Genomic DNA, 26,266 nt, shown 5'->3' with positions numbered 1-26,266 from the left:
CGTGTTTGTGTGTAGGGGGGTGACGTGTGCGTGTGTGTGTGTAGGGGGGCGGCGTGTGTGTGTGTAGGGGGGTGGCGTGTGTGTGTAGGGGGGCGGCGTGTGTGTGTGTAGGGGGGTGGCGTGTGTGTGTGTAGGGGGGTGGCGTGTGTGTGTGTAGGGGGGTGGCGTGTGTGTAGGGGGGTGTGCGGGTGGCGTGTGTGTAGGGTGTGTGTGTGTAGGGTGGCGTGTGTGTAGGTTGGCGTGTGTAGAGTGGTGTGTGTGTTTTTAGAGTGGTGGGTGGGGTGTGTGTGGGTATAGAGTGGTGGGTTGGGGGTGTGTGGGTATAGAGTGGTGGGTTGGGTGTGTGTAGAGGGGGGGTGTGTGGGTATAGAGTGGTGGGTTTGGGTGTGTGTGTGGGTATAGAGTGGTGGGTGGGGTGTGTGGGTATAGAGTGGTGGGTGGGGTGTGTGGGTATAGAGTGGTGGGCGGGGTGGGTGGGTATAGAGTGGTGGGTGTGTGTAGAGGGGGGTGTGGGTATAGAGTGGTGGGTGTGTGGGTGTGGTGTGTGGGTATAGAGTGGTGGGTGGGTATAGAGTGATGGGTGGGGTGTGTGTAGAGGGGGGTGTGTGTAGAGGGGGGTGTGTGGGTATAGAGTGGTGGGTGTGTGTGTGTAGGGGGTTGGCGTGTGTGTGTGTAGGGGGGTGGCGTGTGTGTGTGTGTGTAGGGGGGTGGCGTGTGTGTGTGTGTGTAGGGGGGTGGCGTGTGTGTAGGGGGGTGTGCGGGTGGCGTGTGTGTAGGGTTGCGTGTGTGTGTGTAGGTTGGCGTGTGTAGAGTGGTGTGTGTGTTTTAGAGTGGTGGGTGGGGTGTGTGTGGGTATAGAGTGGTGGGTTGGGTGTGTGTGGGTATAGAGTGGTGGGTTGGGGGGGTGTGGGTATAGAGTGGTGGGTTGGGTGTGTGTAGAGGGGGGGTGTGGGTATAGAGTGGTGGGTGGGTGGGGTGTGTGTGGGTATAGAGTGGTGGGTGGGTATAGAGTGGTGGGTGGGTGAGTGGGTATAGAGTGGTGGGTGGGGTGTGTGGGTATAGAGTGGTGGGTGGGTATAGACTGGTGGGTGGGGTGGGTATAGAGTGGTGGGTGGGGTGGGTATAGAGTGGTGGGTGGGGTGGGTATAGAGTGGTGTGTGGGTATAGAGTGATGAGAGTGGTGTGTGGGTATAGAGTGGTGAGTGGGGTGTGTGTAGAGGGGGGTGTGTGGGTATAGAGTGGTGAGAGTGGTGGGTGTGGTGGGTGGGTATAGAGTGGTGGGTGTGTGTGTGTAGGGGGGTGGCGTGTGTGTGTAGGGGGGTGGCGTGTGTATGTAGGGGGGTGGCGTGTGTGTGTAGGGGGGTGGCGTGTGTGTGTGTAGGGGGGTGGCGTGTGTGTGTAGGGGGGTGTAGGGTGGTGTGCGGGAGGCGTGTGTAGGGCGGCGTGTGTGTGTGTAGGTTGGCGTGTGTAGAGTAGTGTGTGTGTTTTAGAGTGGTGGGTGGGGTGTGTGTGGGTATAGAGTGGTGGGTTGGGGGTGTGTGGGTATAGAGTGGTGGGTTGGGTGTGTGTAGAGGGGGGGGTGTGTGGGTATAGAGTGGTGGGTTTGGGTGTGTGTGGGTATAGAGTGGTGGGTGGGGTGTGTGTGGGTATAGAGTGGTGGGTGTGTATAGAGTGGTGTGTGGGTGGGTATAGAGTGGTGGGTGGGTATAGAGTGGTGGGTGGGGTGTGTGTAGAGGGGGGGGGGGTGTGTAGAGGGGGGGGTGGGTATAGAGTGGTGGGTGGGTATAGAGTGGTGGGTGTGGTGTGTGGGTATAGAGTGGTGGGTGGGTATAGAGTGGTGGGTGGGGTGGGTGGGTATAGAGTGGTGGGTGGGGTGGGTGGGTATAGAGTGGTGGGTGGGTATAGAGTGGTGGGTGGATATAGAGTGGTGTGTGTGACTATGTGTGTTAATACTTAGGTGTGTGTTTCAGGGTGCTGATGAGTGGGACCAAGCTGCTGTGTCTGTGGACGTCTCCTCAGCCTTCCTCTGCTGCAGCCGGGAGCCGGAGGAAGAACCTGGCTGAGAGGATCATACTGCAGGTGACCACACCACTCTACACACACACACACCACACACACACACACACACACACACACCACTCTACACACACCACTCTACACACACACACACCACTCTACACACACACACCACTCTACACACACACACCACTCTACACACACACCACTCTACACACACACACACACACACTCACACCACTCTACACACACACACTACTTGCCTAGTTAAATAAATAAAATACACAAACACCACACACACACGGGAATACCCATATAAATGTGAAATTTTACAACCAATATAATTGGGAATTACTGGAATGGCCTTTGACTTTAATGGTAATCTTCGGCAATATTGTAATGTACAGGCACTGTTTAAATGCACACTTCCTCAAAGCAATCAGTGATTCTGCCATTGGAAAGCAAGCACCTGTTCAGTCATGTTAGATCTGTTTTTACCTCAAGAAAATGGAAGATGCTTATTTGTTATTATATATTGGTTATTGTTAAGTATTTAGGACCAAGGTCTTGCTCACACACTCCCCTTACACAAACATATTTCCTCTTCTGTGGCGACCTAATAAGTGTGTGTCTACCTAGAGCTTACCGTATGCTTTCCAGTCCAAACAGTTTGAGCATATATTACGACAATATTTTGTGACGTTATTGTTAGTTTTGGTGTTCAGCATTATTGACTATTTTTTTCCCCGGCTGTTCGAGCACACAACTATTTTTCTTGTGGCACCCGAAGTTCTGCAGCTGATGTCTACGCCCCCACTCGTTGATTATTGGTCAAGAGTAGGGATTCTTCAATTAAGTGTTTGTTGTCCAATGAGAGACGACTGGTTTGAGAAACACGGCACAACATCTTAGCTAGATGCAAAAACGTACACATGTATGACAGATTTCTTGATTTGGCTTAGATTGATTCTACCTATGTTGTTGCTATGGCGTCTCAAAAAGGTGACAAACAGTAATATTACTGCTTTCTTCAATTTTTTCAACCAAATGTATTTTTAAGGGTGTATACAAGGCACAGACATTCGCTTCGCCTAGTCAAATTCTGCTAGGAACAAACCAAAACTAGTATGCGGATGCCTTAACCATTCCATGACCTCTGACTCCCTTCAGGTGGACTTCCCCAGCCCAGCGGTGGATGTGCTGTACGTGGAACCCCAGGAGAGACCCAGCCCTGATCCAAACACCCTGGAGGAGCTTGACCCTGACCTGCGTCGCCAGGTGGACAAACTCTGCAGCCGAGCCTCCACCTTCGGGTACGTATGAGTTACTGGGGCACTTCAGTAAGGCCAACCCCCCCCCCCTAACTTGAGATCCGCTTATGTAACAGGCTAGAACTTTACCGAAATCCTGATCGATATCAATTAGAGAAACATTTGACTTACGGGCGTGTGTATCGCATAATGATTTTGTGTTGGTCTGTTCCGCTGTTGGACTGTTCAGCGGTTGCTTAGAGTTCTTATTTTTGGGATTGGCCTGTCTACAAGGTAACAGCTAAGTTTTAAAGACACTATTGTATTGTGTAGCTTTTTTCTTTGTTTTAGATGATTACATCATCACTGTCTACGTTCTAATGAGATCCAGCCAAGGTTTTAAGGTATTCCCCAAAAATTGGGCACATGCAAATGTTCCTATGCTTAAGACTTAATACACAAAGATTACGTTATGTCCCAGCCGTAGGGCATTTGTTTATCAAGGGCAGGTTTGGTGAATTAGGTGCTAAGCCAAAGTAAACACAGCCTACAACAGGACAAATTAAGGTGGCACTGACTGTGGTGACTACTGACACCAAATATACTCATGAATCAACGTCTTAGGCAAAGACCCTAGCTAGTTGGCAAGGCATTATGCAAGGGTGTTAGCATCTTAGATGGGTCTGATTTCATAAGCTGATACTAGCTGCCATGACAACTGTTACAATTATAGTAGTGTTATGTAGGGCCTTATGATGGATGTTTCTTAACAGTTTGTCATCATAACTGTTGCGTCTGTTGTCATAAGCTGATACCTGCTGCCGTGACATATCTTTACTTTACCTGCTGCCGTGACATATCTTTACTTTACCTGCTGCCGTGACATATCTTTACTTTACCTGCTGCCGTGACATATCTTTACTTTACCTGCTGCCGTGACATATCTTTACTTTACCTGCTGCCGTGACATATCTTTACTTTACCTGCTGCCGTGACATATCTTTACTTTACCTGCTGCCGTGACATATCTTTACTTTACCTGCTGCCGTGACATATCTTTACTTTACCTGCTGCCGTGACGTATCTTTACTTTACCTGCTGCCGTGACGTATCTTTACTTTACCTGCTGCCGTGACGTATCTTTACTTTACCTGCTGCCGTGACGTATCTTTACTTTACCTGCTGCCGTGACGTATCTTTACTTTACCTGCTGCCGTGACGTATCTTTACTTTACCTGCTGCCGTGACGTATCTTTACTTTACCTGCTGCCGTGACGTATCTTTACTTTACCTGCTGCCGTGACGTATCTTTACTTTACCTGCTGCCGTGACGTATCTTTACTTTACCTGCTGCCGTGACGTATCTTTACTTTACCTGCTGCCGTGACATATCTTTACTGGCTTTATTTTCCACGTTTAAAATGGAATTAAGAAAAGGAGACAACAAATTCAGGACCGTTATATACATTATATATTAACCCCAGCTGTTTAGTAGAGATGTCACACCTTACTGGGTGGCTAGGGACATTAACCCCAGCTGTTTAGGAGAGATATCACACCTTACTGGGTGGCTAGGGACATTAATCCCAGCTGTTTAGGAGAGATATCACACCTGGCACAAATGATTGTCTAGTTGTGTTTTTCATGCAGGCTGGTGCCCTATACCTGCACCCAGAGAGTAGTTCCAAGTCCAGGTTTATAGCAACAAATTTCATATTATAACACTCTTATGTAGGATGTTATGATGGAAGTTTCAAGTCTTCATGCCCAAATGACTCGCCAGTCCTCCCAGACCATAGACCTGTTCTCATTCCAGGGTGTCTGTTCCCCCAGACGTTTAATTGTGGGCATATAAATGCCCACTTAAACCCACTGCCAACCTCTGCCAGGCTGCCAGCCAGATCCATTAGCTTTTTTCAGCCTCCACAGAGAGTCATTTCTTCTGAGGCACTAATCCCTTTGACTTTCTCTGAGCGTTCTCTCATTTACTCCCATGTTAACCTTCTGTGGTTTGAACTTCTTCTTTTGCCATCTGTTTTGTTAGGGCGTATTTCCGAGTCATTAAGATTATCTTAGAACAAGAGACTTCAGCTAGTGTGCACTTGTTCAGTTCCCTTCACTGATCTGAAAGGAAATGGCTGGTATGGTCTCTAGATGACCAAGTTACAAAGGACGTACTAACATGTGCAATAAAGGGTATATCATCAGAGGGTACGTTGCCAACTAGTAGATGGCTTTAGACTGGGTAAGGTTGAAGAATTTTGGCATTGGTAGCGATAATGTCGCACTGCTGTCCATCCTATTGCCAGATAGTGATGACCCTGTCAGCAGTGGTCTTTTTTGACCCATCCTATGACTCACCTACTGCCATTGAGCAAGGCACTTAACTAGAGGTCGACCGATTATGATTTTTCAACGCCGATACCGATTAATCTGCCGTTATCTTTTTTTTTTACATTTATTTTTAATAATGACAATTACAACACTGAATGAACACTTATTTTAACTTAATATAATACATCAATAAAATCAATTTAGCTTCAAATAAAATAAAACATGTTCAATTTGGTTTAAATAATGCAAAAACAAAGTGTTGGAGAGGAAAGTAAAAGTGCAATATGTGCCATGTAAAAAAGCTAACGTTTCAGTTCCTTGCTCAGAACATGAGAACTTCTGGTGGTTCCTTTTAACATGAGTCTTCAATATTCCCAGGTAAGAAGTTTTAGGTTGTAGTTATTATAGGAATTATAGGACAATTTCTCTCCTATACGATTTGTTTTTCATATACCTTTGACTATTGGAAGTTCTTATAGGCACTTTGGTATTGCCAGTGTAACAGTATAGCTTCCGTCCCTCTCCTCGCCCCTACCTGGGGTCGAACCAGGAACACATCAACAACAGCCAGCCTCGAAGCAGCGTGACCCATCGCTCCATAAAAGCTGTGGTCCTTTCAGAGCAAGGGGTACAACCACTCCAAGTCTCAGAGCGAGTGACGTTTCAAATGCTATTAGCGCACTAGCTAGCCATTTCACATCGGTTACACCAGCCTAATCTCGGGAGTTGATAGGTTTGAAGTCATAAACAGCTCAATGCTTGAAGCACAGCGACGAGCTGCTGGCAAAACGCACTAAAGTGCTGTTTGAATGAATGCTTACAAGCCTGCTGGGGCCTACCATCGCTCAGTCAGACTGTTCTATCAAATCGTAGACTTAATTATAACATAATAATACAGAAATACGAGCCTTAGTTTCCGGATTCGACCATATTAATGACCCATCATCTCGAAAACAAGGCGTTTATTCTTTCAGTGAAATACGGAACCTTTCCATATTTTATCTAATGGGTGGAAAGTCTAAATATTCCTGTTACATTGCACAACCTTCAATGTTATGTCATAATTACGTAAAAAATTCTGGCAAATTAGGCAGCCCAAACTATTGCATATACACTGACTGCGTGCAATGAACGCAAGAGAAGTGACACAATTTCACCTGGCTAATATTGCCTGCTAACCTGGATTTCGTTTAGCAAAATATGCAGGTTTAAAAATATATACTTCTGTGTATTGATTTTAAGAAAGGTATTGATGTTTATGGTTAGGTACAGTCGTGCAATGATTGTGCTTTTTTCGCAAATGCGCTTTTGTTAAATCATCCCCCGTCTGTCGAAGTTGGCTGTCTTTGTTCGGAAGAAATAGTCTTCACAGAGTTCGCAATGAGCCAGGTTAACAGGCAATATTAACTAAATATGCAGGTATACTTGTGTATTGATTTTAAGAAAGGCATTGATGTTTATCCGCATCGATTATATGCAACGCAGGACACGCTAGATAAACTAGTAATATCATCAACCATGTGATCGTCAACTAGTGATTATGATTGATTGATTGTTTTATATAAGATAAGTTTAATGCTAGCTAGCAACTTACCTTGGCTTCTTACTGCATTCGCGTAACAGCGTTGGACTAGTTAACTGTAAGGTTGCAAGATTGAATCCCCGAGCTGACAAGGTAAAAATCTGTTGTTCTGCCCCTGAACAAGGCAGTTAACCCACCGTTCCTCGTTGAAAATAAGAATGTGTTCTTAACTGACTTGCCTAGTTAAATAAAGGATAAATAAAGGTGTAAAAAAAAGAAATCTGCCAAATCGGTGTCCAAAAACACAGATTTCCGATTGTTATGAAAACCGATACCGATTAATCGGTCGACCTCTATACTTAACCCCTAACCTCCTCTGTGCTGCTCCCAGCATAACCCCTAACCTGCTCTGTGCTGCTCCCAGCCTACCCCCTAACCTCCTCTGTGCTGCTCCCAGCCTAACCCCTAACCTGCTCTGTGCTGCTCCCAGCCTAACCCCTAACCTCCTCTGTGCTGCTCCCAGCCTAACCCCTAACCTCCTCTGTGCTGTCCGGTTTAGGGGAGGGTTTGGCCCAGCGTTGTCCGGGTTATGGGAGGGTTTGGCCCAGCGTTGTCTGGGTTAGGGGAGGGTTTGGCCCAGCGTTGTCCGGGTTAGGGGAGGGTTTGGCCCAGCGTTGTCCGGCTTAGAGGAGGGTTTGGCCCAGCGTTGTCCGGCTTAGAGGAGGGTTTGGCCCAGCGTTGTCCGGCTTAGAGGAGGGTTTGGCCCAGCGTTGTCCGGCTTAGAGGAGGGTTTGGCCCAGCGTTGTCCGGGTTAGAGGAGGGTTTGGCCCAGCGTTGTCCGGGTTAGAGGAGGGTTTGGCCCAGCGTTGTCCGGGTTAGGGGAGGGTTTGGCCCAGCGTTGTCCGGTTTAGGGGAGGGTTTGGCCCAGCGTTGTCCGGGTTAGGGGAGGGTTTGGCCCAGCGTTGTCCGGGTTAGGGGAGGGTTTGGCCCAGCGTTGTCCTGGTTAGGGGAGGGTTTGGCCCAGCGTTGTCCGGGTTAGGGGAGGGTTTGGCCCAGCGTTGTCCGGGTTAGGGGAGGGTTTGGCCCAGCGTTGTCCGGGTTAGGGGAGGGTTTGGCCCAGCGTTGTCCGGGTTAGGGGAGGGTTTGGCCCAGCGTTGTCCGGGTTAGGGGAGGGTTTGGCCCAGCGTTGTCCGGGTTAGAGGAGGGTTTGGCCGACAGGGATGTCCTTGTCCCATCACGCACTAGCGACTCCTGTAGCAGGCCGGGCACAGTGCATGCTGACACGGTCGTCGCCAGGTGTACGGTGTTTCCTCCGACACATTGGTGCAGCTGGCTTCCGGGTTAAGTGGGCATTGTGTCAAGAAGCAGCGCGGCTTGGTTGGGTTGTGTTTTGGAGGACGCGCGGCTCTCGACCTTCGCTTCTCCTGAGTCCGTACGGGAGTTGCGGCGATAAGACAAGACTGTAACTACCAATCGGATACCATGAAATTGGGGAGAAAATAAAAGTGTTAAAAAAATACAAATAAAAAAAAGGTTGATTTTGTTTATGCCTCTCCCTCTTCCCTCCCTCTTCCAGGTTGACGCGGGCCGACCGCCAGCTGCTGTGGGATCAGCGGCACCACTGCCGGGCCTACACCCATAGCCTGCCCAAGGTGCTGGCCAGCGCCCCCAGCTGGGACTGGGGCAGCATGGCTGAGATCCACTCCCTCCTCCATCACTGGCCCTCGCTTCAACCAGTCTGTGCCCTGGAGCTGCTTCACTCTAAGTACGTGTGGCGTACACATACACACAGATTCTCTTGAACACTTGATACACTTTTTTTGAAACGTTGAGAGAAGTTGTTTGAGAGAGCTCGAGTTTGATTCATTGGCAATAGAAAAAAGTTTGATTTGTAAAATGGGAGGTGCAAGTTGATATCACCGGAGTCTTTTATATTTCTGTGTGTGTTAGCTTGAGAGCTAAGAGAATGTAACCTATACTACTTAAATCACCTGTTTGACTATAGTTCAATAAATGGTAGACAGTCAGATTGTACTTTACTGTAAGGAACATAGGTTGAAGGTCACTCTGTCGGTCTTTGTTTCTGTCCTGCAGGTTTGCTGACACAGAGGTGAGGAGTGTGGCTGTCAGCTGGATCGAATCCAGCAGTGATGACGAGTTGGCCGACTACCTGCCTCAGCTAGTGCAGGTAGACAGTGTGTGTATATATACACACACACACACACACACACACACACACAGGAAATCATTTTGTTAGTGACTCTGAATGCTTTCCTCACCCCATCTCCTTGTCCCTGTTCTTTTGGCTCTCTCAGGCCCTGAAGTTTGAGTGTCACCTAAAGAATGCCTTGGTCATGTTCCTACTGTCCAGAGCACAGGGCAACGTCAGTATCGCCCACTACCTGTACTGGTGAGTCTCCACCCACTGAACTAGTAGCATAGTATATAATATGGTGTATATAACATAGCATAGCATATTATAAACTGGGTGGTTCAAGCCCTGAATGCTGATTGGCTGACAGCTGTGGTATATCAGACCGTATACCACGGGTATGACAAAACACTTATTTTTACTGCTCTTATTACATTGGTAAACAGTTTATAATAGCAATAAGGCACCTCGGGGGTTTGTGGTATATGGCCAATATACCATGGCTAAGGGCTGTGTCCAGGCACTCTGTGTTGCGTCGTGCGTAAGAACAGCCCTTAGTCGTGATATATTGGCCATATACCACACCCCCACGGGCCTTATTTATTAAGTATAATATATAGCATAATATATTGTGTAGCATAGTATATAGATATACATGGCCTCTGCTAAGTGGTCTGGACCTTTATGGAACAGGAGGTAGTGTGCTTGTCCCGGACACCCAAAACAGATCATTTTACGTCAGTATCTAGGCTGGGAACTGTCGTAGGACTACATGTAGTATCTAAAAAGCCACAGTAATCTCTACAGAGCTATTAGCGATATCAACAGCTTTGTTTGATCCATTGTACTCGGATCCTCTCTCCCCCACCAGGCTACTGAGAGATGCAGTTCTAGACCCTGCGTTTGGCCGGAGGTATGACCAAGTGCTGGGGTCCCTGCTGTGTCTGTGTGGGGCCGGCCTCCGGGATGAGCTGGACAAACAGACCCGCCTGGTCACTCTGCTGGGGGAGCTGGCCGAGAAGGTCCGGCAGGCCGGGGGCTCCACACGACAGGTGATGGGGCTAGGAAACACTACTAGAATGTCCAACCTATACCTCAGGGAGCCTCTAAAAGGGCTTGTTGATACTTTATTTTACAGTCAGCTGTTCATCTTGTATTTACTTATGGTAGGGATGTCCTGTTAACCCAATGAGTCCCGCCCCTGTGATTTAGGACCTCAAACCCCTTTTCAACATTGTGAGTTTGAGCTATAGAACTCGTCTATTTCTTCGGCATCCGTTGGTACCAACCAACCGTCTGTGTAATTTACCGGGGCTGAGCTAGAGCGGTGTTTGTGAGACGAGGGCGGATCTCGGATGGGACCCGGGGCCAGAATGGTTTGAATTACAAACTACTAAAAGCTATCTATGAAAAGCTGAGACTCTATCGAACATGCACATGTAACATGTTTTGCTCTATGACGCTCACAAGCTACATAAAAGTTGTTAGAAAGTACGAGGTTCTTCTACGTAGAAGATAAAAGGAAATCCCTGGACATAGTGTCTATAATAGTTTAATAAGTTCACATAGAGTTGTTACTGACTAGTTGGATATTAATTTCCCACTCAGCAAACAATTTCTGTGTTTACAGCATTCATGTAAATTCATTTTGAGCAGACTTTATTTTGTTTATTGACATTTGTCAATAAAACTCATGAATGCAACTGTTTGTCAAATAGGGTTGTGTTCTACTTTTAGCCCTGGTTGGTTGTCCTGAAAGGGAAATGATAAAACACTTCATTGTGAAGCTAAATATAAGGGCTGGACATGCAGCTAACTGAAAGTCAGATAAATTCAAATAGGATTTTTGCTGGGGTCTCGAGACTGAAATGGTTAAAATCACTTTTATTTCATTTGGTACCAGTTATTTAAAAATAGTTTAAGTTTCCAATTTTTACCTTGTAATTCTGTTGTAAATATCAGCTAAACGATGAAATAAAGCGCTGTCAAACGTTAATTGGTTGACAGTAATTCAACTATTTGTATGTGTCTCCAGGTGGTGCTCCAGGAGGGTCTGGAGAGGATGCAGTCATTCTTCCAGAGGAACAGCTGCAGGCTGCCCCTCAGCCCCAGCCTGGAGGCCAAACAACTCAATATCAAGGTAAGGCCATTGTCCACCAATGGAAAGAGTGACCCAAAGCTTGACCATTCACTCTGCAAATGCCCATTTGACCATCAAAATAATTTTTACCATCTCAACAACATATGGACTATGACCCATACCAGGGTTTCTGTTAGCCAGCTTTTGGCTGATTTTTAAATAAAAATAAATAAATAGTTGCCCGCGAAATTGCCCGAAAAAATCCATTGCAATTGTGTGTCCGCCTAGAGGGGATTCTTTCTTCAAAACAGAGTAAAGACAGCCTCCAGCTCGCTCCTTATTGAGTACAAGGTAACAAGGCTGATGTGCATCAAGCTGCTCCAAGGAGTTGGACAGTTTTGATTTCCCAACAGCAGCAGCTCACTTTGAGCAGGCCAATGTCCTCTGCAAACGCAAGTAAATTAGAGGCAAATTGTGTTCCTCAGGCCCTTTTCTAGCAGTTCTGCTGCCGCCCTAGGCAAGACCAACATATGCCACCCCTGTCTCATGTATAGTTTAAAGATTTGGAATGGATTGATAGACTAGAGCAGGGCTGCCCAACCCTTTTCCTGGAGATCTACTGTGCTGTAGGTTTTCAGTCCAACCCTCTTCCTGGAGATCTACTGTCCTGTAGGTTTTCAGTCCAACCCTCTTCCTGGAGATCAACTGTCCTGTAGGTTTTCAGTCCAACCCTCTTCCTGGAGATCTACTGTCCTGTAGGTTTTCAGTCCAACCCTAATTTAGCATATCTGATTCAGCTAGTTAAGGTCTTGTTGAACAGCTAATTAGTAGAATCAGGTGTGTTAAATAAGGGTTGGACTGAAAACCCACAGGACGGTAGATCTCCAGGAAGAGGGTTGGACAGAACCCACAGGACAGTAGATCTCCAGGAAGAGGGTTGGACAGAACCTACAGGACAGTAGATCTCCAGGAAGAGAGTTGGGCAACAGGCAATGTTTTGCTTAGGATAATTTATCTTCTGCTAAGACTAATTACAATCATGTAAATATGATTTTGAGCCCTGTGGGTAGCCGCCCTAATGTGTTTCGCACCCAATGCATATGGATGTTCGGTAAACCCTGACACATAATGTAGTCGTCCTAGTGACTGGTGACGTCACCATAACCTCTACCATCCAAACGCTGACTGGCACTTCATCTACAGGTCACTTCAGTTACCCCCACCACCTCTGTTGTAAGAGGCCGTTGACTAGAATAGTGTGTGTGTGTGTGCTGTCCCCGATTGCTCCTCTTTTCCTGTCTGAGTGTTTTGCTCCATTCTCACGGCCATGTTTCTCACCGCTGGGCAAGTGTGTTTGTATATGAGAGGTCGTATTTGTTGTTGGAGTATGTGTTTTGCTCAGAGGTGTATCTGACCACAATCTCGTACCAGACAAGCCTAGGCGATGCCCCCTCATTGAATAAAATCCGCCCTTTGTCTCCCTAAAGCAGGCTAGTGCTCCCAGGGGCCAAGGAAGGCTTGTATAACTAACCACAGGGGCTCTCTCTTTGTGTGTGTGTTTGCGCACGTGTGTATGTACAGTCGTGCTCCTTTTTCAACTCCAACGCGGTGCCCTTGAAGCTGGCCCTGGTGAACTCCGACCCTCTGGGAGAGGAGATCAACGTCATGTTCAAGGTGGGTGGCTGGGACACGCTGATCCTAGATCAGCATTCCTACTTTAAACACTCCTGGGATATATTTAGTGCTGATCTAGGACCAGTTTTGCCTTGTAAATTGCTGAACCTATATTAACACTCCTATTCTGGCCACGTTTTGTGAATGGGGGTCCAAACATAGCTATTTATATCAGATTAGACGACTAGATTATATTTCTATGGCGCCAGAGTCTCTGAAAAGATGCAAAATTCCATAGACAAGCAATTTATCTCAAATGTAATACTAAGTAATCCATGAAATACCTTGACACGTTCTAGAACACATTCTCTGCATGACTTACAGCAGACTTCACCATTCCTTCTGGAGTATTTGAAGCTTGAAGGAATGCAGGAATACATTCTAAAGAGTTCCCTTTGTGTTTTGATGCTATAACAGCTTAATATCAACGCTGCCTTGTCCATTATCTTCTCCATAGGGAAGAGATCAGTTACTGCACTCGTTTGCATTGTCTTTCATAGTTGAAACGGCACCACCTGGTGGCATAATATAACACCAGACCCTGACGATAGAATGTGTTCGGGAGTCTTTGTTTGACCAGACTTGCAGACACACAGATGGAATGAAACTCCTTAATGAGAATATTGTAATACGTATCTGTGGATGGTAACTAATGTGTGTGTGGTCTACTAGGTGGGAGAGGACCTGAGGCAGGACATGCTGGCTCTGCAGATGATCCGGGTCATGGACCGCATCTGGCTTCAGGAGGGACTGGACCTGCGCATCGTCAACTTCAAATGCATTTCCACCGGGAAAGACAACGGTACTACACACACAGACTAGAACTCACACTCAAATCACCAGCTAAATCATTCTGATTTGATTGAAACTTACTGAAACCTGTTTGTCCTCATCACAACACGACCTCTGTGGCTCTGATTCTACCATTCTGGCCATTATAAAACTAGCTCAAAGTGGATGCCACTGCACCGTCTCAGACAGATTTCATTGGGTGATTGTTAGATGATTGCTGATGAACTTGGTTCTCTGCGTCATATTACATCCGGTTTACTAATTTATAAATGTGTACTCATGCCATGCCTGCAGTTTTGACGTGGTTCTGTATGTGTGTTGCCAGGAATGGTGGAGCTGGTGCCGTCCTCCGACACCCTGAGGAAGATCCAGGCGGAGTATGGGGTGACGGGCTCCTTTAAGGACAAGCCCCTGGCGGAGTGGCTCCGCAAGTACAACCCCGCTGAGGACGAGTACGACAAGGTAACTGTCTGACCCCGAAACTTTACCCTCTGACCTTTGAACCCTAACACAGACTCTTACAGAGGGTGAGGTTGGGACTGATGATGACTTCTACGCTTTATTTCTTGTCTGTATTCAATATGCATAAATGTTACACACTGATTTGTCCTTGATATCAATGCATGATTCAGCTGAAAGTCCCAATTTACGTATGCAGATCTCTATTGAGCATTAGCTCAGAGTTCCGAGTTCCTTTTGGATTGAGGACAAGATACTGTAGGGCTTTTCACACTGAGCTGAATGGCTCCAAGTCCAGCTGTTCTGAGCTGCCCTGGTTACACGTCCACCATAGTTGCTGGAACAGTGCTGAAGAGGGCAATGTGAACCAAAGAAATCCAATCCAGCACAGTTTGGTTTGGCTCGGCATGATAGTGTGAAAATGTTGTGTATCTGACGACGACTCTCTGCCCCTCTCTGTGTGTGTCCAGGCTTCGGAGAACTTCATTTACTCGTGTGCGGGCTGCTGCGTGGCCACCTACGTGCTGGGTATCTGCGACCGCCACAACGACAACATCATGCTGCGCTCCACCGGTCACATGTTCCACATCGACTTTGGCAAGTTTCTGGGCCACGCCCAGATGTTCGGCAGCTTCAAAAGGTAAGAATGTTACCTGCGGTGGTCTAAGCTGCTTCTTTACAACACATGTAACAGTGTTCAGCATGGGTAACCTGCTTCCTCCAGAACACACGTTGTAACAGTGTTAGTATGGGTAACCTGCTTCCTCCAGAACACACGTTGTAACAGTGTTAGCATGGGTAACCTGCTTCCTCCAGAACACACGTTGTAACAGTGTTAGCATGGGTAACCTGCTTCCTCCAGAACACACGTTGTAACAGTGTTAGCATGGGTAACCTGCTTCCTCCAGAACACACGTTGTAACAGTGTTAACATGGGTAACCTGCTTCCTGCAGAACACACGTTGTAACATGGGTAACCTGCTTCCTCCAGAACACACGTTGTAACAGTGTTAGCATGGGTAACCTGCTTCCTCCAGAACAAACGTTGTAACAGTGTTCAGCATGGGTAACCTGCTTCCTCCAGAACACACGTTGTAACAGTGTTAGCATGGGTAACCTGCTTCCTCCAGAACAAACGTTGTAACAGTGTTCAGCATGGGTAACCTGCTTCCTCCAGAACACACGTTGTAACAGTGTTAGCATGGGTAACCTGCTTCCTCCAGAACACACGTTGTAACAGTGTTAGCATGGGTAACCTGCTTCCTCCAGAACAAACGTTGTAACAGTGTTCAGCATGGGTAACCTGCTTCCTCCAGAACACACGTTGTAACAGTGTTAACATGGGTAACCTGCTTCCTGCAGAACACACGTTGTAACAGTGTTAACATGGGTAACCTGCTTCCTGCAGAACACACGTTGTAACATGGGTAACCTGCTTCCTGCAGAACACACGTTGTAACAGTGTTAGCATGGGTAACCTGCTTCCTCCAGAACACACGTTGTAACAGTGTTAGCATGGGTAACCTGCTTCCTGCAGAACACACGTTGTAACAGTGTTAGCATGGGTAACCTGCTTCCTCCAGAACACATGTTGTAACAGTGTTAGCATGGGTAACCTGCTTCCTGCAGAACACACGTTGTAACAGTGTTAACATGGGTAACCTGCTTCCTCCAGAGCACATGCAACAGTGCTAACAAATCTGACACACTACTCTTCTAGCACACTCCCTCACTCCCTCCCCCCTAACTTTTACTGTTTCTTCCCACTCCTTAGTAAAAGTCAATTGTGTGCTTAGTTAAAATACTAGAAGTAAAGGTTTATTGACAACAAGGACGTGTGCTCTGAGAACCATTTGCACTCCAGATGGGGCCTGAGTGTTCTTTCTCTGACTTAGACCTGGGAAACCAGAAAGTAGGTTGTTCTCAGCTGTCCATACAAAATGACATGTAGGCCCAGCTTGGTTGAAGATGGACTCTGCAGTGGGTGGAAACAGTGTCCGCCCCAACACTGTTGTTTTGGTTTTGTTGACAAAGTGGAGGTGAGGAGTGTCGTGGTATAAACATGTGCAGTAGATATTCTGCTGTTCTATCGCACGTCAAAGTCTGAGGGAAGAGAACTTAGTTTGTGGTTTGTAGTAACTTTGCAAACAGACGTGGCAGTTTCACCATTAAGGATTCCAGCTTTAAACCAGACTGAACGCTATGCACACCATTTAACCAGGTTACATGCGTCCCATGTTTTATTGAGTCCTTCTCTCCCTCCCCTTCTCCCAGGGACCGTGCTCCATTCGTGCTTACCTCTGACATGGCCTACGTGATCAACGGGGGAGAGAGGCCCACCAGTCGCTTCCAGCTGTTTGTGGACCTGTGCTCCCAGGCCTACAACCTCATCCGCAAACACTCAGGCCTCATCCTCAACCTGCTCTCCCTGGTAATAACTAAAACTCTACTCTCAAGTTCCAGTTCTATCCTGGTCCCAGATCAGCATGTACTGTATAGCCTACTCCTATGGTTGTTGTCATGCCAAACATTTAACGTGACAACGACCAGAGGAGTCGGAAATGGAACAAAACCAGATCTGGGACCAGACTAGTTAAGACCAAGTTCAAGTCGTATAACTACATTGGCCTTTTATAGGAATTTACCTGGCATTCCTTGAGTTTGCATGATAAATAATTTACACCAATGGAGGGGAGGCCAAGGTGCACAGGACAGCTGAAAGATAGATCAGTCGCAGGACCACTGAAGGATGGATGGGTCACAAAGAGACTGCTTCATGAAATAAGTGTTTTTAAAAGTGTGATGCCAGCCTAGTATATAACTGGTAATGATTACTCTCCTGATTACTCCTCCTTGCCTGGGTATTTTATTTTTTGTTTGGCCGTGGTGATGGCCCAAGGAATTTCTTGAGTGTTATCTTAGGGATTCAAATGCTCTACTCTAGCCTCGAATCAAACCTTGCTGGCTACAGTATTACCTTCCTCAAATCATTGGTTCTTATAGTCTTTTGTTACTAAATCATTTTGTTGTACATTATAATGTATTGCATTTGCAATTATAAAACCGTTTTTTACTGTCTCAAAGCAAAACAAATTTGTGTGTGTGTGTGTGTGTGTGTGTGATTGACAGATGACGTTGTCAGGCCTACCAGAGCTGACGGGAAATCAGGACCTGAAGTATGTATACGACGCTCTGCAGCCCCAGACCACCGACGCAGAGGCCACCATCTTCTTCACCAGGTACATAGAGACACATATTACCATATATTAACGATCAACTGCCCCTTATGAACCAACTTATCTGGTTTAAACAGCCTATGTGGCATCGATATAGTCAAAAACAGGGGTTGGAACCAAACCGGAAAATAACGTAATATTTTGAGGAACAGAATCAAAACCAGGGAATGACTGTGATCTATACTGTTTCGGAACAGAAGCATTATTTTAAAAGGATGGGAAACGGTCATTCATGTTATTTTACGTTCTGGGCATTTTTTTAGTCACACAAAAAATGCAACAAAGCGCCTATGCAAAGACCTCAAACTAATCCAGTGTCTGCCTGCCAGTTGAAAACCTTTGCCTCTGTGAGCTTCCTGCCCCTCCCCCTCTACTAGAATAATACTGACGTTACAAGTGTGACTCAGAAATTGTGGAGAGATATTTTTAATTAGAGAATGGATTAACTTTTTCAAAGCTAGTTAAGGATACTAAAGTTCACATTTCACATTGGATTTATTAACTTCAAAAAGGTAAGACGTGTTTTTATTTTATTATTCTGGTGCCGCTCTACAGAAAAGCTTGCTAGCTAGCTAGTTTTGGTCCAACAAAGACATTCAACGTTCCTCCATAGAAGCCGGTCCTCCGTAGGTATAATTCTTTGGGCCTTATTCAGATAATGCATGTCATAACAAGAAGATTCCCAGCGCTTCAAGCCAAGCCGTCCTCCTCCACCCTCCTTCACACTCTCCCCACCTGCAAAATTTCAGTTGCATCTTGCGTCCTACACTTGTCTGTCCAATGCATGTAAATAACGTGCCCACGCCATAGCAAGCTGCTCTATCCACAAAGTTTGGTTAAGTAACTTAGTGTCAAGCCCCGCCCCCCCCCACAAAAAAAAGGTACAGAAAGGAAGGATATAAACTTAATTTTGAACCAGTTCAGAACTTTATTTAGCTGTTCTGAAGAGTGGAACAGAATGAAAAAAATAGTGGTTCTGTTCAGAACTAAATGATTGGAAAATAATTTGGGTTCCAACCCCTGGTCAGAAACATGTGTTAATAGGATTGTTTTGGTCATAAAGTCTCTCGCACAAAACACTTTTTTTGTGTGACTGTGTTACAATTTACTGAGGTATTGGGTATGGGTTACGATCATGCCCACTTGCCCAGTAACAGCTGCATGTGCTCTATCCAATCATATAGCAGACAGAACCTCCTGAGAGTGAGACAGACCTGCCCATTACGCAGACCCTCTGACTTGTTTACCTAAGACAACACGTCGCCCGCCAATGTCATGTTGAAATAACCCTTGGCGCTAAACCCTTCATGGGTTGGCCACGGGCTGATTGACTCTAGTGTCAATCACTTGAGAAATGAAACAATCAGAACACACCTAACTGCAACTTGTCAATATTCCAAAACCCATTTGCGAACATGTTGTTTTTCCCCCAACCTGATATGGAACTCTGCCAGACAGACGCATACTCAGTTATTAATAGATAGTGAGAAAGTTGTAAAAAACAAAATGGCACTGAAGCGCACGTCGCCACTCGCCAGGGACTTGACAAGCTGATTGTGGTCTGGCTGCTCAATGTGCTTGCTAGCTACTATTTGCTAGCTTCATTAACAGACACGGAGTTGGAACTTAGCTTGCCAGCTAGTGATTTTGGGCACTGATAAACATCATGTAGCTTGTAGTAGTAGTATTTACGATACTTTGACCGCTGATGAGGAAGTTGTAGACATGTTATTGTTCTCAGCAATCAGTCTTGAGCGTGCAGACAGATTTTCCCGACTCGATTGACTATATGCAGTGCACCGTCTAGTTTTTCCTGCAAATGTTTTCACTTGAGAAATACTGCACCAAAAACATTAGCTAGATGTAAAATTGTGCGTCTATTTTCAGAACGTTGCTACGGTGACTTAGGGTTGCTTATTCCCTCCTGATTCCGGGAATCCTCCAACCAGGATCTCGGGACAACCAGCAAATTTATTGAAAGGTCCAGGAATTTTGCAACAGTACTCTGGAGGGACAAACAACAGTACCTCCCAGGGTACGAAGTGCAAACATAACACAACCTCAAGACAACTCGTTTGGCTTGAATCATGGCCGCTAGCATTTCTTAATGAGCAGTCTTCAAAAGAAGGCCAAATAGGAAGCGCAATCTACCTTCAACATAATATATTAGAGGCCACCATCTTCACCAGGTGCTGTCTGTCAAGTGTTTGTTTTCCCACAAACTCTCTGGTGATTATCTTGAAACAAGTTGCACTGCTCCACTTTGAGCCTCTGTCACAGCCATTGTTCTGCCTTACAGTGCAAAATGCACCTGAACTCTTACTCTGTTTAGGAGCTTGAATTAGTTTCACTTGAAAAAAGCAAACCGTAGTCTCAAATAAAATCTAACTTGGCTGAAATGGAATAGTGGGAAACTGTGGACTTTCCCCACAATGCCCAGCTGGTGGCAGCATAACAAGGATGTATATAAACCCTGGACTGCAACCAATCCTCTGTCATTAACACAATGGAAAGGTCCAATTCTTTATCTAAGTGTTGAAAGTGTGTGGGCGATGTATAGAAACATTATGGTGTGTTTTGACACCATGTGGCGGAGAGTAATGCGGGCCTTGGAGAAGGGTTGTGAGAAATAAATCACTATTTACCTGATTTGTTTAATATTAATAGTTAACAATAACATGCTTAACAAATTGTAAAGACGTATCTTTAGTGCCAATGCTGTGCTTCTGAGAGAAGATGGTTCTTCTCTTCCACGTTCACTCCCCACAGCTGGTCTTGTAGTCAAGGACATGATAGAGATAAGCTTGAGGAACAGATAGACCTGTATTGTTTCAAGGTCTCTGCTTCTGAGTAACCTGACCACACGGCAAATGACCAAGAGCCTCTGAGAAGTGACCACAGATCTTCAGCCCATCCTTTTCATTTACTATCTTCCAAGGGCACAGCTGTGGGGAGATGGAAGAGAACGAAGGCTAGCTTGGAGAAGGGAGTAAACGGAACTGTCCTTATCACTTGTTTGTCCACTATGACCCGATACACCTGGCCACAAGAAGAAAACAAGGAAGCTTATGATGCCTTGATTTGCTGGGGAGGTGTGGAACCAACCAAGACTAAGCAGTTATTGTGTCTCTGTATTCTTCAAGCACTCTATTCACCTTGTGTGTGTTGTATTGACCTGCTCCCTCATTAATAAGTGAGTAAAGATTTAGTTGAAGTGTAAACTTGTGTGATAAGTTTCTCTCCTCATTTGATAATACAGAAATAACCACCACAGGGTCTGGGCAGGTGTGATGTAGTTCATGTTTGTGTGATGTCTTTGTATGTTCTGTTTTGTTAAATGGTTTTATAAAATAATAATGTAATGATACCTGGATTGCTGATACTATGTATTGGCTAATGAGAGGCTTTGAAGCCAGTGTTGCGGTCCCCCATAGGAATGAATTGAATTCTATAGTATTTCATTTAAATGTTTCGAGGACAAAATGACTTGTATATAAATACTTTTTTGTTGTAGTGAGGACAGTAACATTAGTACTTTCTAAAAATTGTTACTTTAACCCTTGGCCTTTTCATGGTTGCTTCCCCCTCAGAAATCTAACATAATAATAAAATCCCCATACAAATCCGTCCGTTTAAGCTAGAGAGATGTGTTTTTATTTGCATGGGCTGTGTATCAATCCACCGATATCACCCTTCCGCATCTGCGGTAAAAAGTGGCAGAGCTAGAGCGGTGTTTGTCAGATCATGAGACATCTGGGGTGAAAGGTGACAGAGCTAGAGCGGTGTTTGTCAGATCATGAGACATCCTGATATTCAGTCTCACGAAAATGTCTGCAGCGTCCGTCTGCAGCGTCCGTCTGCAGCGTCCATCAAACTATTTGAAAGCTGAGACTTACGAACACGATGGTGTTCTCCGTTTTGCTCTAGGACACTCACTAGACTCGTCTGACTTCTGTCTGATCGGTTTGGGCTACACACTAATATGACCCCACTAAAGCTGAGACTCTCTGACATGATGGGACGCCCACAAGACCCACCTGAATATCCCCAGTGCCAGTTTTAAAAAATGAATGGAAGTGTATATATGGAGAAAGTTTAGTACCTAAAATAAGGGATAAATAATGTTTTTCCTGATCTTTCTTATATCTCTCAGATTGTTCTGAAGTGTCTGTCCTAACTTCCTTTAGATTTTTTGGGGGGACTGTTGTTCCATGTAGGGAATCTGTTATTCAGTGTGTTTCTATAGCAGGAATGTGAAATTCAATGTTTCATCCAGAAAATGTTTTATATATTTTTAGATTTCTTAAGAATAAACGTGGCAAAAACACATGTAGACTAATATATTTTTATAGCTTCCCAAATAGTTTTTTACAATGATGGTGGAGTACCAAGATGGATTTACAGTGGCTTCAAAACAGCACCCCCTGTTAGTATTCTAGTGTATATATACATCACCGCAACATAACATTATGAACGCCTTAGAACTCCCAGTTACTAGCCTAAAACATTGATGTGAAATGCTGCTATTAGCCATGTTATATCTACCATTTACCTCCTGTCTCTCTTCTTCCTCTGTGTAATAGATTAATTCAACAACATACTCCCTTTTGTCTGAAGTTTAACCTTCTTTCCCTCCCTCCAGGTTGATCGAATCCAGCCTGGGCAGCGTGGCCACCAAGTTCAACTTCTTCATCCACAACCTGGCCCAGCTGCGCTTCTCTGGCCTACCGTCCAACGACGAGCCCATTCTGTCCTTCTCCCCCAAGACCTACACGCTGAAGCAGGAGGGGCGCATCCGCGATGCCTCCATCTTCTCCTTCCAGAAGAGATACAACCCCGACAAGCACTACGTGAGTCTCCAACCAGAGACGTACATATATTCATGTCTACTGATGTGTTTTCATATACCATGGTCTCACTGTTCCTTCACTGACAGGGCCTAGTTTTCCTATAGGATGCCAGAAGAACACATATCTGGCATACAGAGTTCTTTGTGTAAATCAAACTATATAGAGAAGTCACAACATTAATGGAATTCTGACTAAGATGAGCTCAAATTCCTCCTCTTCCTCCTCCCCCTCCGCTCCCTCCCCCTCCTGTAGACGTATGTGGTGAGGCTCCTGCGCGAGGGGCAGAGCGAGGCCCAGTTTCTCTTCCGCACCTTCGATGAGTTCCAGGAGCTCCACAACAAGCTCTGCATCCTCTTCCCTCTGTGGAAGCTGCCAGGGTACACACAGACACACACAAACTGACAGACACACATGTGGAGAAGGTTGAAAGTCTGCCTTATTGGACCTTAGAAAGCCAAAGTGGGAGATACACCAAAGGGAGCTCCCACTTGTACTACAGATGCACCCTTCTTGTTAGTGCACTAATCTTTCCCCATCTCCTCCCTAGGTTCCCTAATAGGATGGTGCTGGGCCGTACCCACATCAAGGACGTGGCGGCCAAGAGGAAGATTGAGCTCAACGGTTATGTTCAAAACCTGTTGAGGAGTTCCACAGAGGTCACACAGGTGACTTACACACACACACACACCCACCCACCTTACCATCTAACCACCACATCCATCTATCCATCCACACACACACACACACCCACCTTACCATCCACCCACCTAACCACCACATCCATCCATCCACACACACACACACACACACACACACACGTAAAAAGCCCAACGCACTCAATTTTCACTGATCATTTTCTCTCTATCAGTGTGATCTTATCTACACATTCTTCCATCCGATCGCGAGAGACGACAAGACGGAAGGATTGGAGACGACGGCCAGAGCACCAGGTAAACCTGAGCCCACGCTCTCTATGTATGACCATTGTCGCCACTACAGTTTTTAACGAGGGATTTGTTCTGCAGATAAGCCACCGTTGAGTCCCACCTCCGGCAGAGTGGAGGGGGAGGTGAAGCTGTCCGTGTCCTACAGGAACAGCACACTCTTTATCATGGTCATGCACATCCGGGACCTGGTGAGTACAGTGGCTCACAGGGCCCAATCCTAACTAGCGCACCACTCAAAACTTTTAGCATTTTTATAATGAATTTATACTGTTTATCCTCAGCCTTACAGATGGGGCTAAGGCAGCGTGGTGGTTCATTTACCATTAAACATATCTCAAGGGACATTTATTTGCCCCTGATGGGATGAATAAAGTTGTATTGGATTGAATTACGAACGTGAATCCTCAGTTTGGCCTTAGCTAATGCTCCACTAACTAACTGCTCATAGGTATCTGAGGAGGGGACAGACCCTAACCCCTATGTGAAAACCTACCTGCTCCCAGACCCCCACAAAACCTCCAAGCGCAAAACAAAGATATCCAGGAAGACCAGGAATCCCACTTTCAACGAAATGGTGAGTGAAATCGGTGTAGCATGTTGGTCATTTCCATTAGGGCCCTGTAGCAAATTGTCATACTTGTCACGACTTTGTGTCCTGACCTGCTGTGTCACTTTTTTAAATTTATTTTACCTTTATTTAACTAGGCAAGTCAGTTAAGAACAAATTCTTATTTACAATGACGGCCTGGGAACAGTGGGTTAACTACCTGTTCAGGGGCAGAACGACAGATTTGTACCTTGTCAGCTCGGGGGTTTGAACTATTAACCTTCCGGTTACTAGTCCAACGCTCTAACCATTAGGCTACCCTGCCACTGTTCTCCTGATCTGCTTGTGTGACTGATCTAACTTATACAAACTGCTGCTAACTAGTCTGACTACCTCCACCTCCTCAGCTGGTGTACAGTGGCTACAGCAAGGAGACCCTGGGGCTGCGGGAGCTACAACTGAGCGTGCTCAGTGCCGAGTCGCTGAGAGAGAACTGCTACCTAGGCGGCGTCACGCTCACACTCAAAGACTTCGACCTCAGCAAGGAGACGATCAAGTGGTACAAGCTGACTGCCGTGCCCTACTTCTAGATGACTCCACCTGAGAAAAACGCTGCTTATCAAGAAAACTCGAGATACACCTATTACAGGCAGCGGAACACCCCAGGGTGATGCCTCAAATCCTCCCCCTTCCTCCTCAAGCTCAAGACCCTGTCCAGAAACCACCCCTAGCCCCTTTAGGACCTGTCCAGAAACCACCCCTAGCCCCTTTAGGCCCTGTCCAGAAACCACCCCTAGCCCCTTTAGGCCCTGTCCAGAAACCACCCCTTACCCCTTTAGGCCCTGTCCAGAAACCACCCCTAGCCCCTTAACCCTTTTGTTAGATATCAAAGAATGATAAGCAATATGGTTGTAGCACCGACCTTTCAGCTCTACACAAGTGCCTAGATAGATGGGGGCTAGGGGTTTATTCTGGGTGGGGCCATTCTCTCTCTCCCCCTCACTAATCAAGGTTTTTTCTCATTGTTTGCTACAATCTCCACTTATTTAGTTTGTCCTAAACTATAACACGAGAGCTGTAATGTTTTGTACATTTTGACATTCGAGGACCAAAACATCTTACCTTCAGAAGAGTATATATAGATTGACACTTTTTTTTTTAAAATTTTTATAGTGGCTCATTTTTACAACAAAATAATAATTATACGTAAACAAATAGGAAGCGTCTGGTTTCCTGCTAAACTAGCTGAGAACGTCTGGGAATGTGCCCATCACAAACCAGACTCCAGGAAAGAGTGTTCTTGTGTTTCCCAATCACATGCCAAAAGAACTGATGATGGCAAACCACTCTCCCAAAGGGGAACTGATCATGGTGCCTTGTTTGTGTTCACAATCTCTTATACACTCCACTTTAGCTTATTGCAATGTATTTTATTTAAAAAAATTGATATTCCAATTGAAAAAAATAAATATATTCTGTCAAATAATGTCAACAGTTCTCAGTGTGAGCAGGGTTGTGGACAAGCATCAGAAGGTGTTGGAACGGTCACCTCCCACTTGTATGCACACTACCATATATTTAATATGGTAAAAACTTGACTTTTCACGGCACACTTTTGGGGAAGACAAGTTGCCTCAACGCTGATCCAATGCCAGTTTTTATTTCACCTCTTATTGGTTTTAAGGGTAGAATTTAGAGTGGGGTAAACTGATCGTAAACTTGTGCTCGAGGTAACTGGACAAAAAAAGGGAACGCCATCCAGGTCAGGAGATACACTGCTTCCTCTGAGCTGCTTACAAACCTAAAGATGAAATAATGAATTCATCCAGGAGGGGTTTTCAAGAGAATGTCAACAAAGACAATTATGATGAGCGACTTGATCTCCTATTTTAATGACTGTATGAGTTTCTATTAACATGGCCAGTTATTTATTCTTAATTGGTTACCTTAACCCGAATGAATCGGTGTGTACTGTAATCCCTCTTTCCTAAAGCAAATTAAATGTTTTTTGAACAAAGATTGTGACATTGTTTTTTATGATTTCTTTTGGATAAGGGCCAATATAATCTGTGATATTGACTCTCATTGAGAGAAAGGTCTATATTTCCATAGCCCATTCAACCGGATGTCCCGTTTTTCAGGGGAAATTAAAAAAGCCTGTGACTTCTACTTTTAGATGTTAGCAAGGCGACACTCCATTTTAACTCCTCCACATTCAGTTTTTCACAATTCCTGAAATTTAATCCAAGTAAACATGCTCTGTTTTAGGTCAGTTAGGATCACCACTTTATTTTAAGAATGTGAAATGTCAGAATAATAGTAGAGTGATTTATTTCAGCTTTTATTTCTTTCATCACATTCCCAGTGGGTCAGAAGTTTACATACACTCAATTAGTATTTGGTAGCA

General features: G+C 45.6%; 1 protein-coding gene across 1 annotated transcript in view; it reads left to right on the top strand.

Moving 5' to 3' along the window:
- LOC110522731 (phosphatidylinositol 4-phosphate 3-kinase C2 domain-containing subunit alpha) overlaps positions 1–25,876 on the top strand; it is a 66,285-nt gene extending 40,409 nt beyond the window's left edge. Inside the window, exons 15-34 of the mRNA XM_036969413.1 lie at positions 1,971–2,079; positions 3,187–3,329; positions 8,699–8,887; positions 9,217–9,310; positions 9,438–9,532; positions 10,146–10,326; positions 11,310–11,414; positions 12,936–13,028; positions 13,701–13,830; positions 14,146–14,282; positions 14,750–14,919; positions 16,554–16,710; positions 17,409–17,518; positions 22,158–22,365; positions 22,618–22,742; positions 22,913–23,030; positions 23,234–23,315; positions 23,391–23,500; positions 23,761–23,886; positions 24,267–25,876. Coding sequence (XP_036825308.1) covers positions 1,971–2,079; positions 3,187–3,329; positions 8,699–8,887; positions 9,217–9,310; positions 9,438–9,532; positions 10,146–10,326; positions 11,310–11,414; positions 12,936–13,028; positions 13,701–13,830; positions 14,146–14,282; positions 14,750–14,919; positions 16,554–16,710; positions 17,409–17,518; positions 22,158–22,365; positions 22,618–22,742; positions 22,913–23,030; positions 23,234–23,315; positions 23,391–23,500; positions 23,761–23,886; positions 24,267–24,449 — 2,665 coding nt within the window. The 3' untranslated portion in view covers positions 24,450–25,876. The remainder of the gene's footprint in view (positions 1–1,970; positions 2,080–3,186; positions 3,330–8,698; positions 8,888–9,216; positions 9,311–9,437; positions 9,533–10,145; positions 10,327–11,309; positions 11,415–12,935; positions 13,029–13,700; positions 13,831–14,145; positions 14,283–14,749; positions 14,920–16,553; positions 16,711–17,408; positions 17,519–22,157; positions 22,366–22,617; positions 22,743–22,912; positions 23,031–23,233; positions 23,316–23,390; positions 23,501–23,760; positions 23,887–24,266) is intronic.
- The last annotated feature ends 390 nt before the right edge of the window (positions 25,877–26,266 follow it).

The sequence above is a fragment of the Oncorhynchus mykiss genome, chromosome 30 (genome assembly GCF_013265735.2).
Source record: "Oncorhynchus mykiss isolate Arlee chromosome 30, USDA_OmykA_1.1, whole genome shotgun sequence".
Lineage (NCBI taxonomy): Eukaryota > Metazoa > Chordata > Actinopteri > Salmoniformes > Salmonidae > Oncorhynchus > Oncorhynchus mykiss.
The sequence above is the reverse complement of the archived record's forward strand: the minus strand, read 5'-3'. Positions and strand labels throughout refer to the sequence as shown.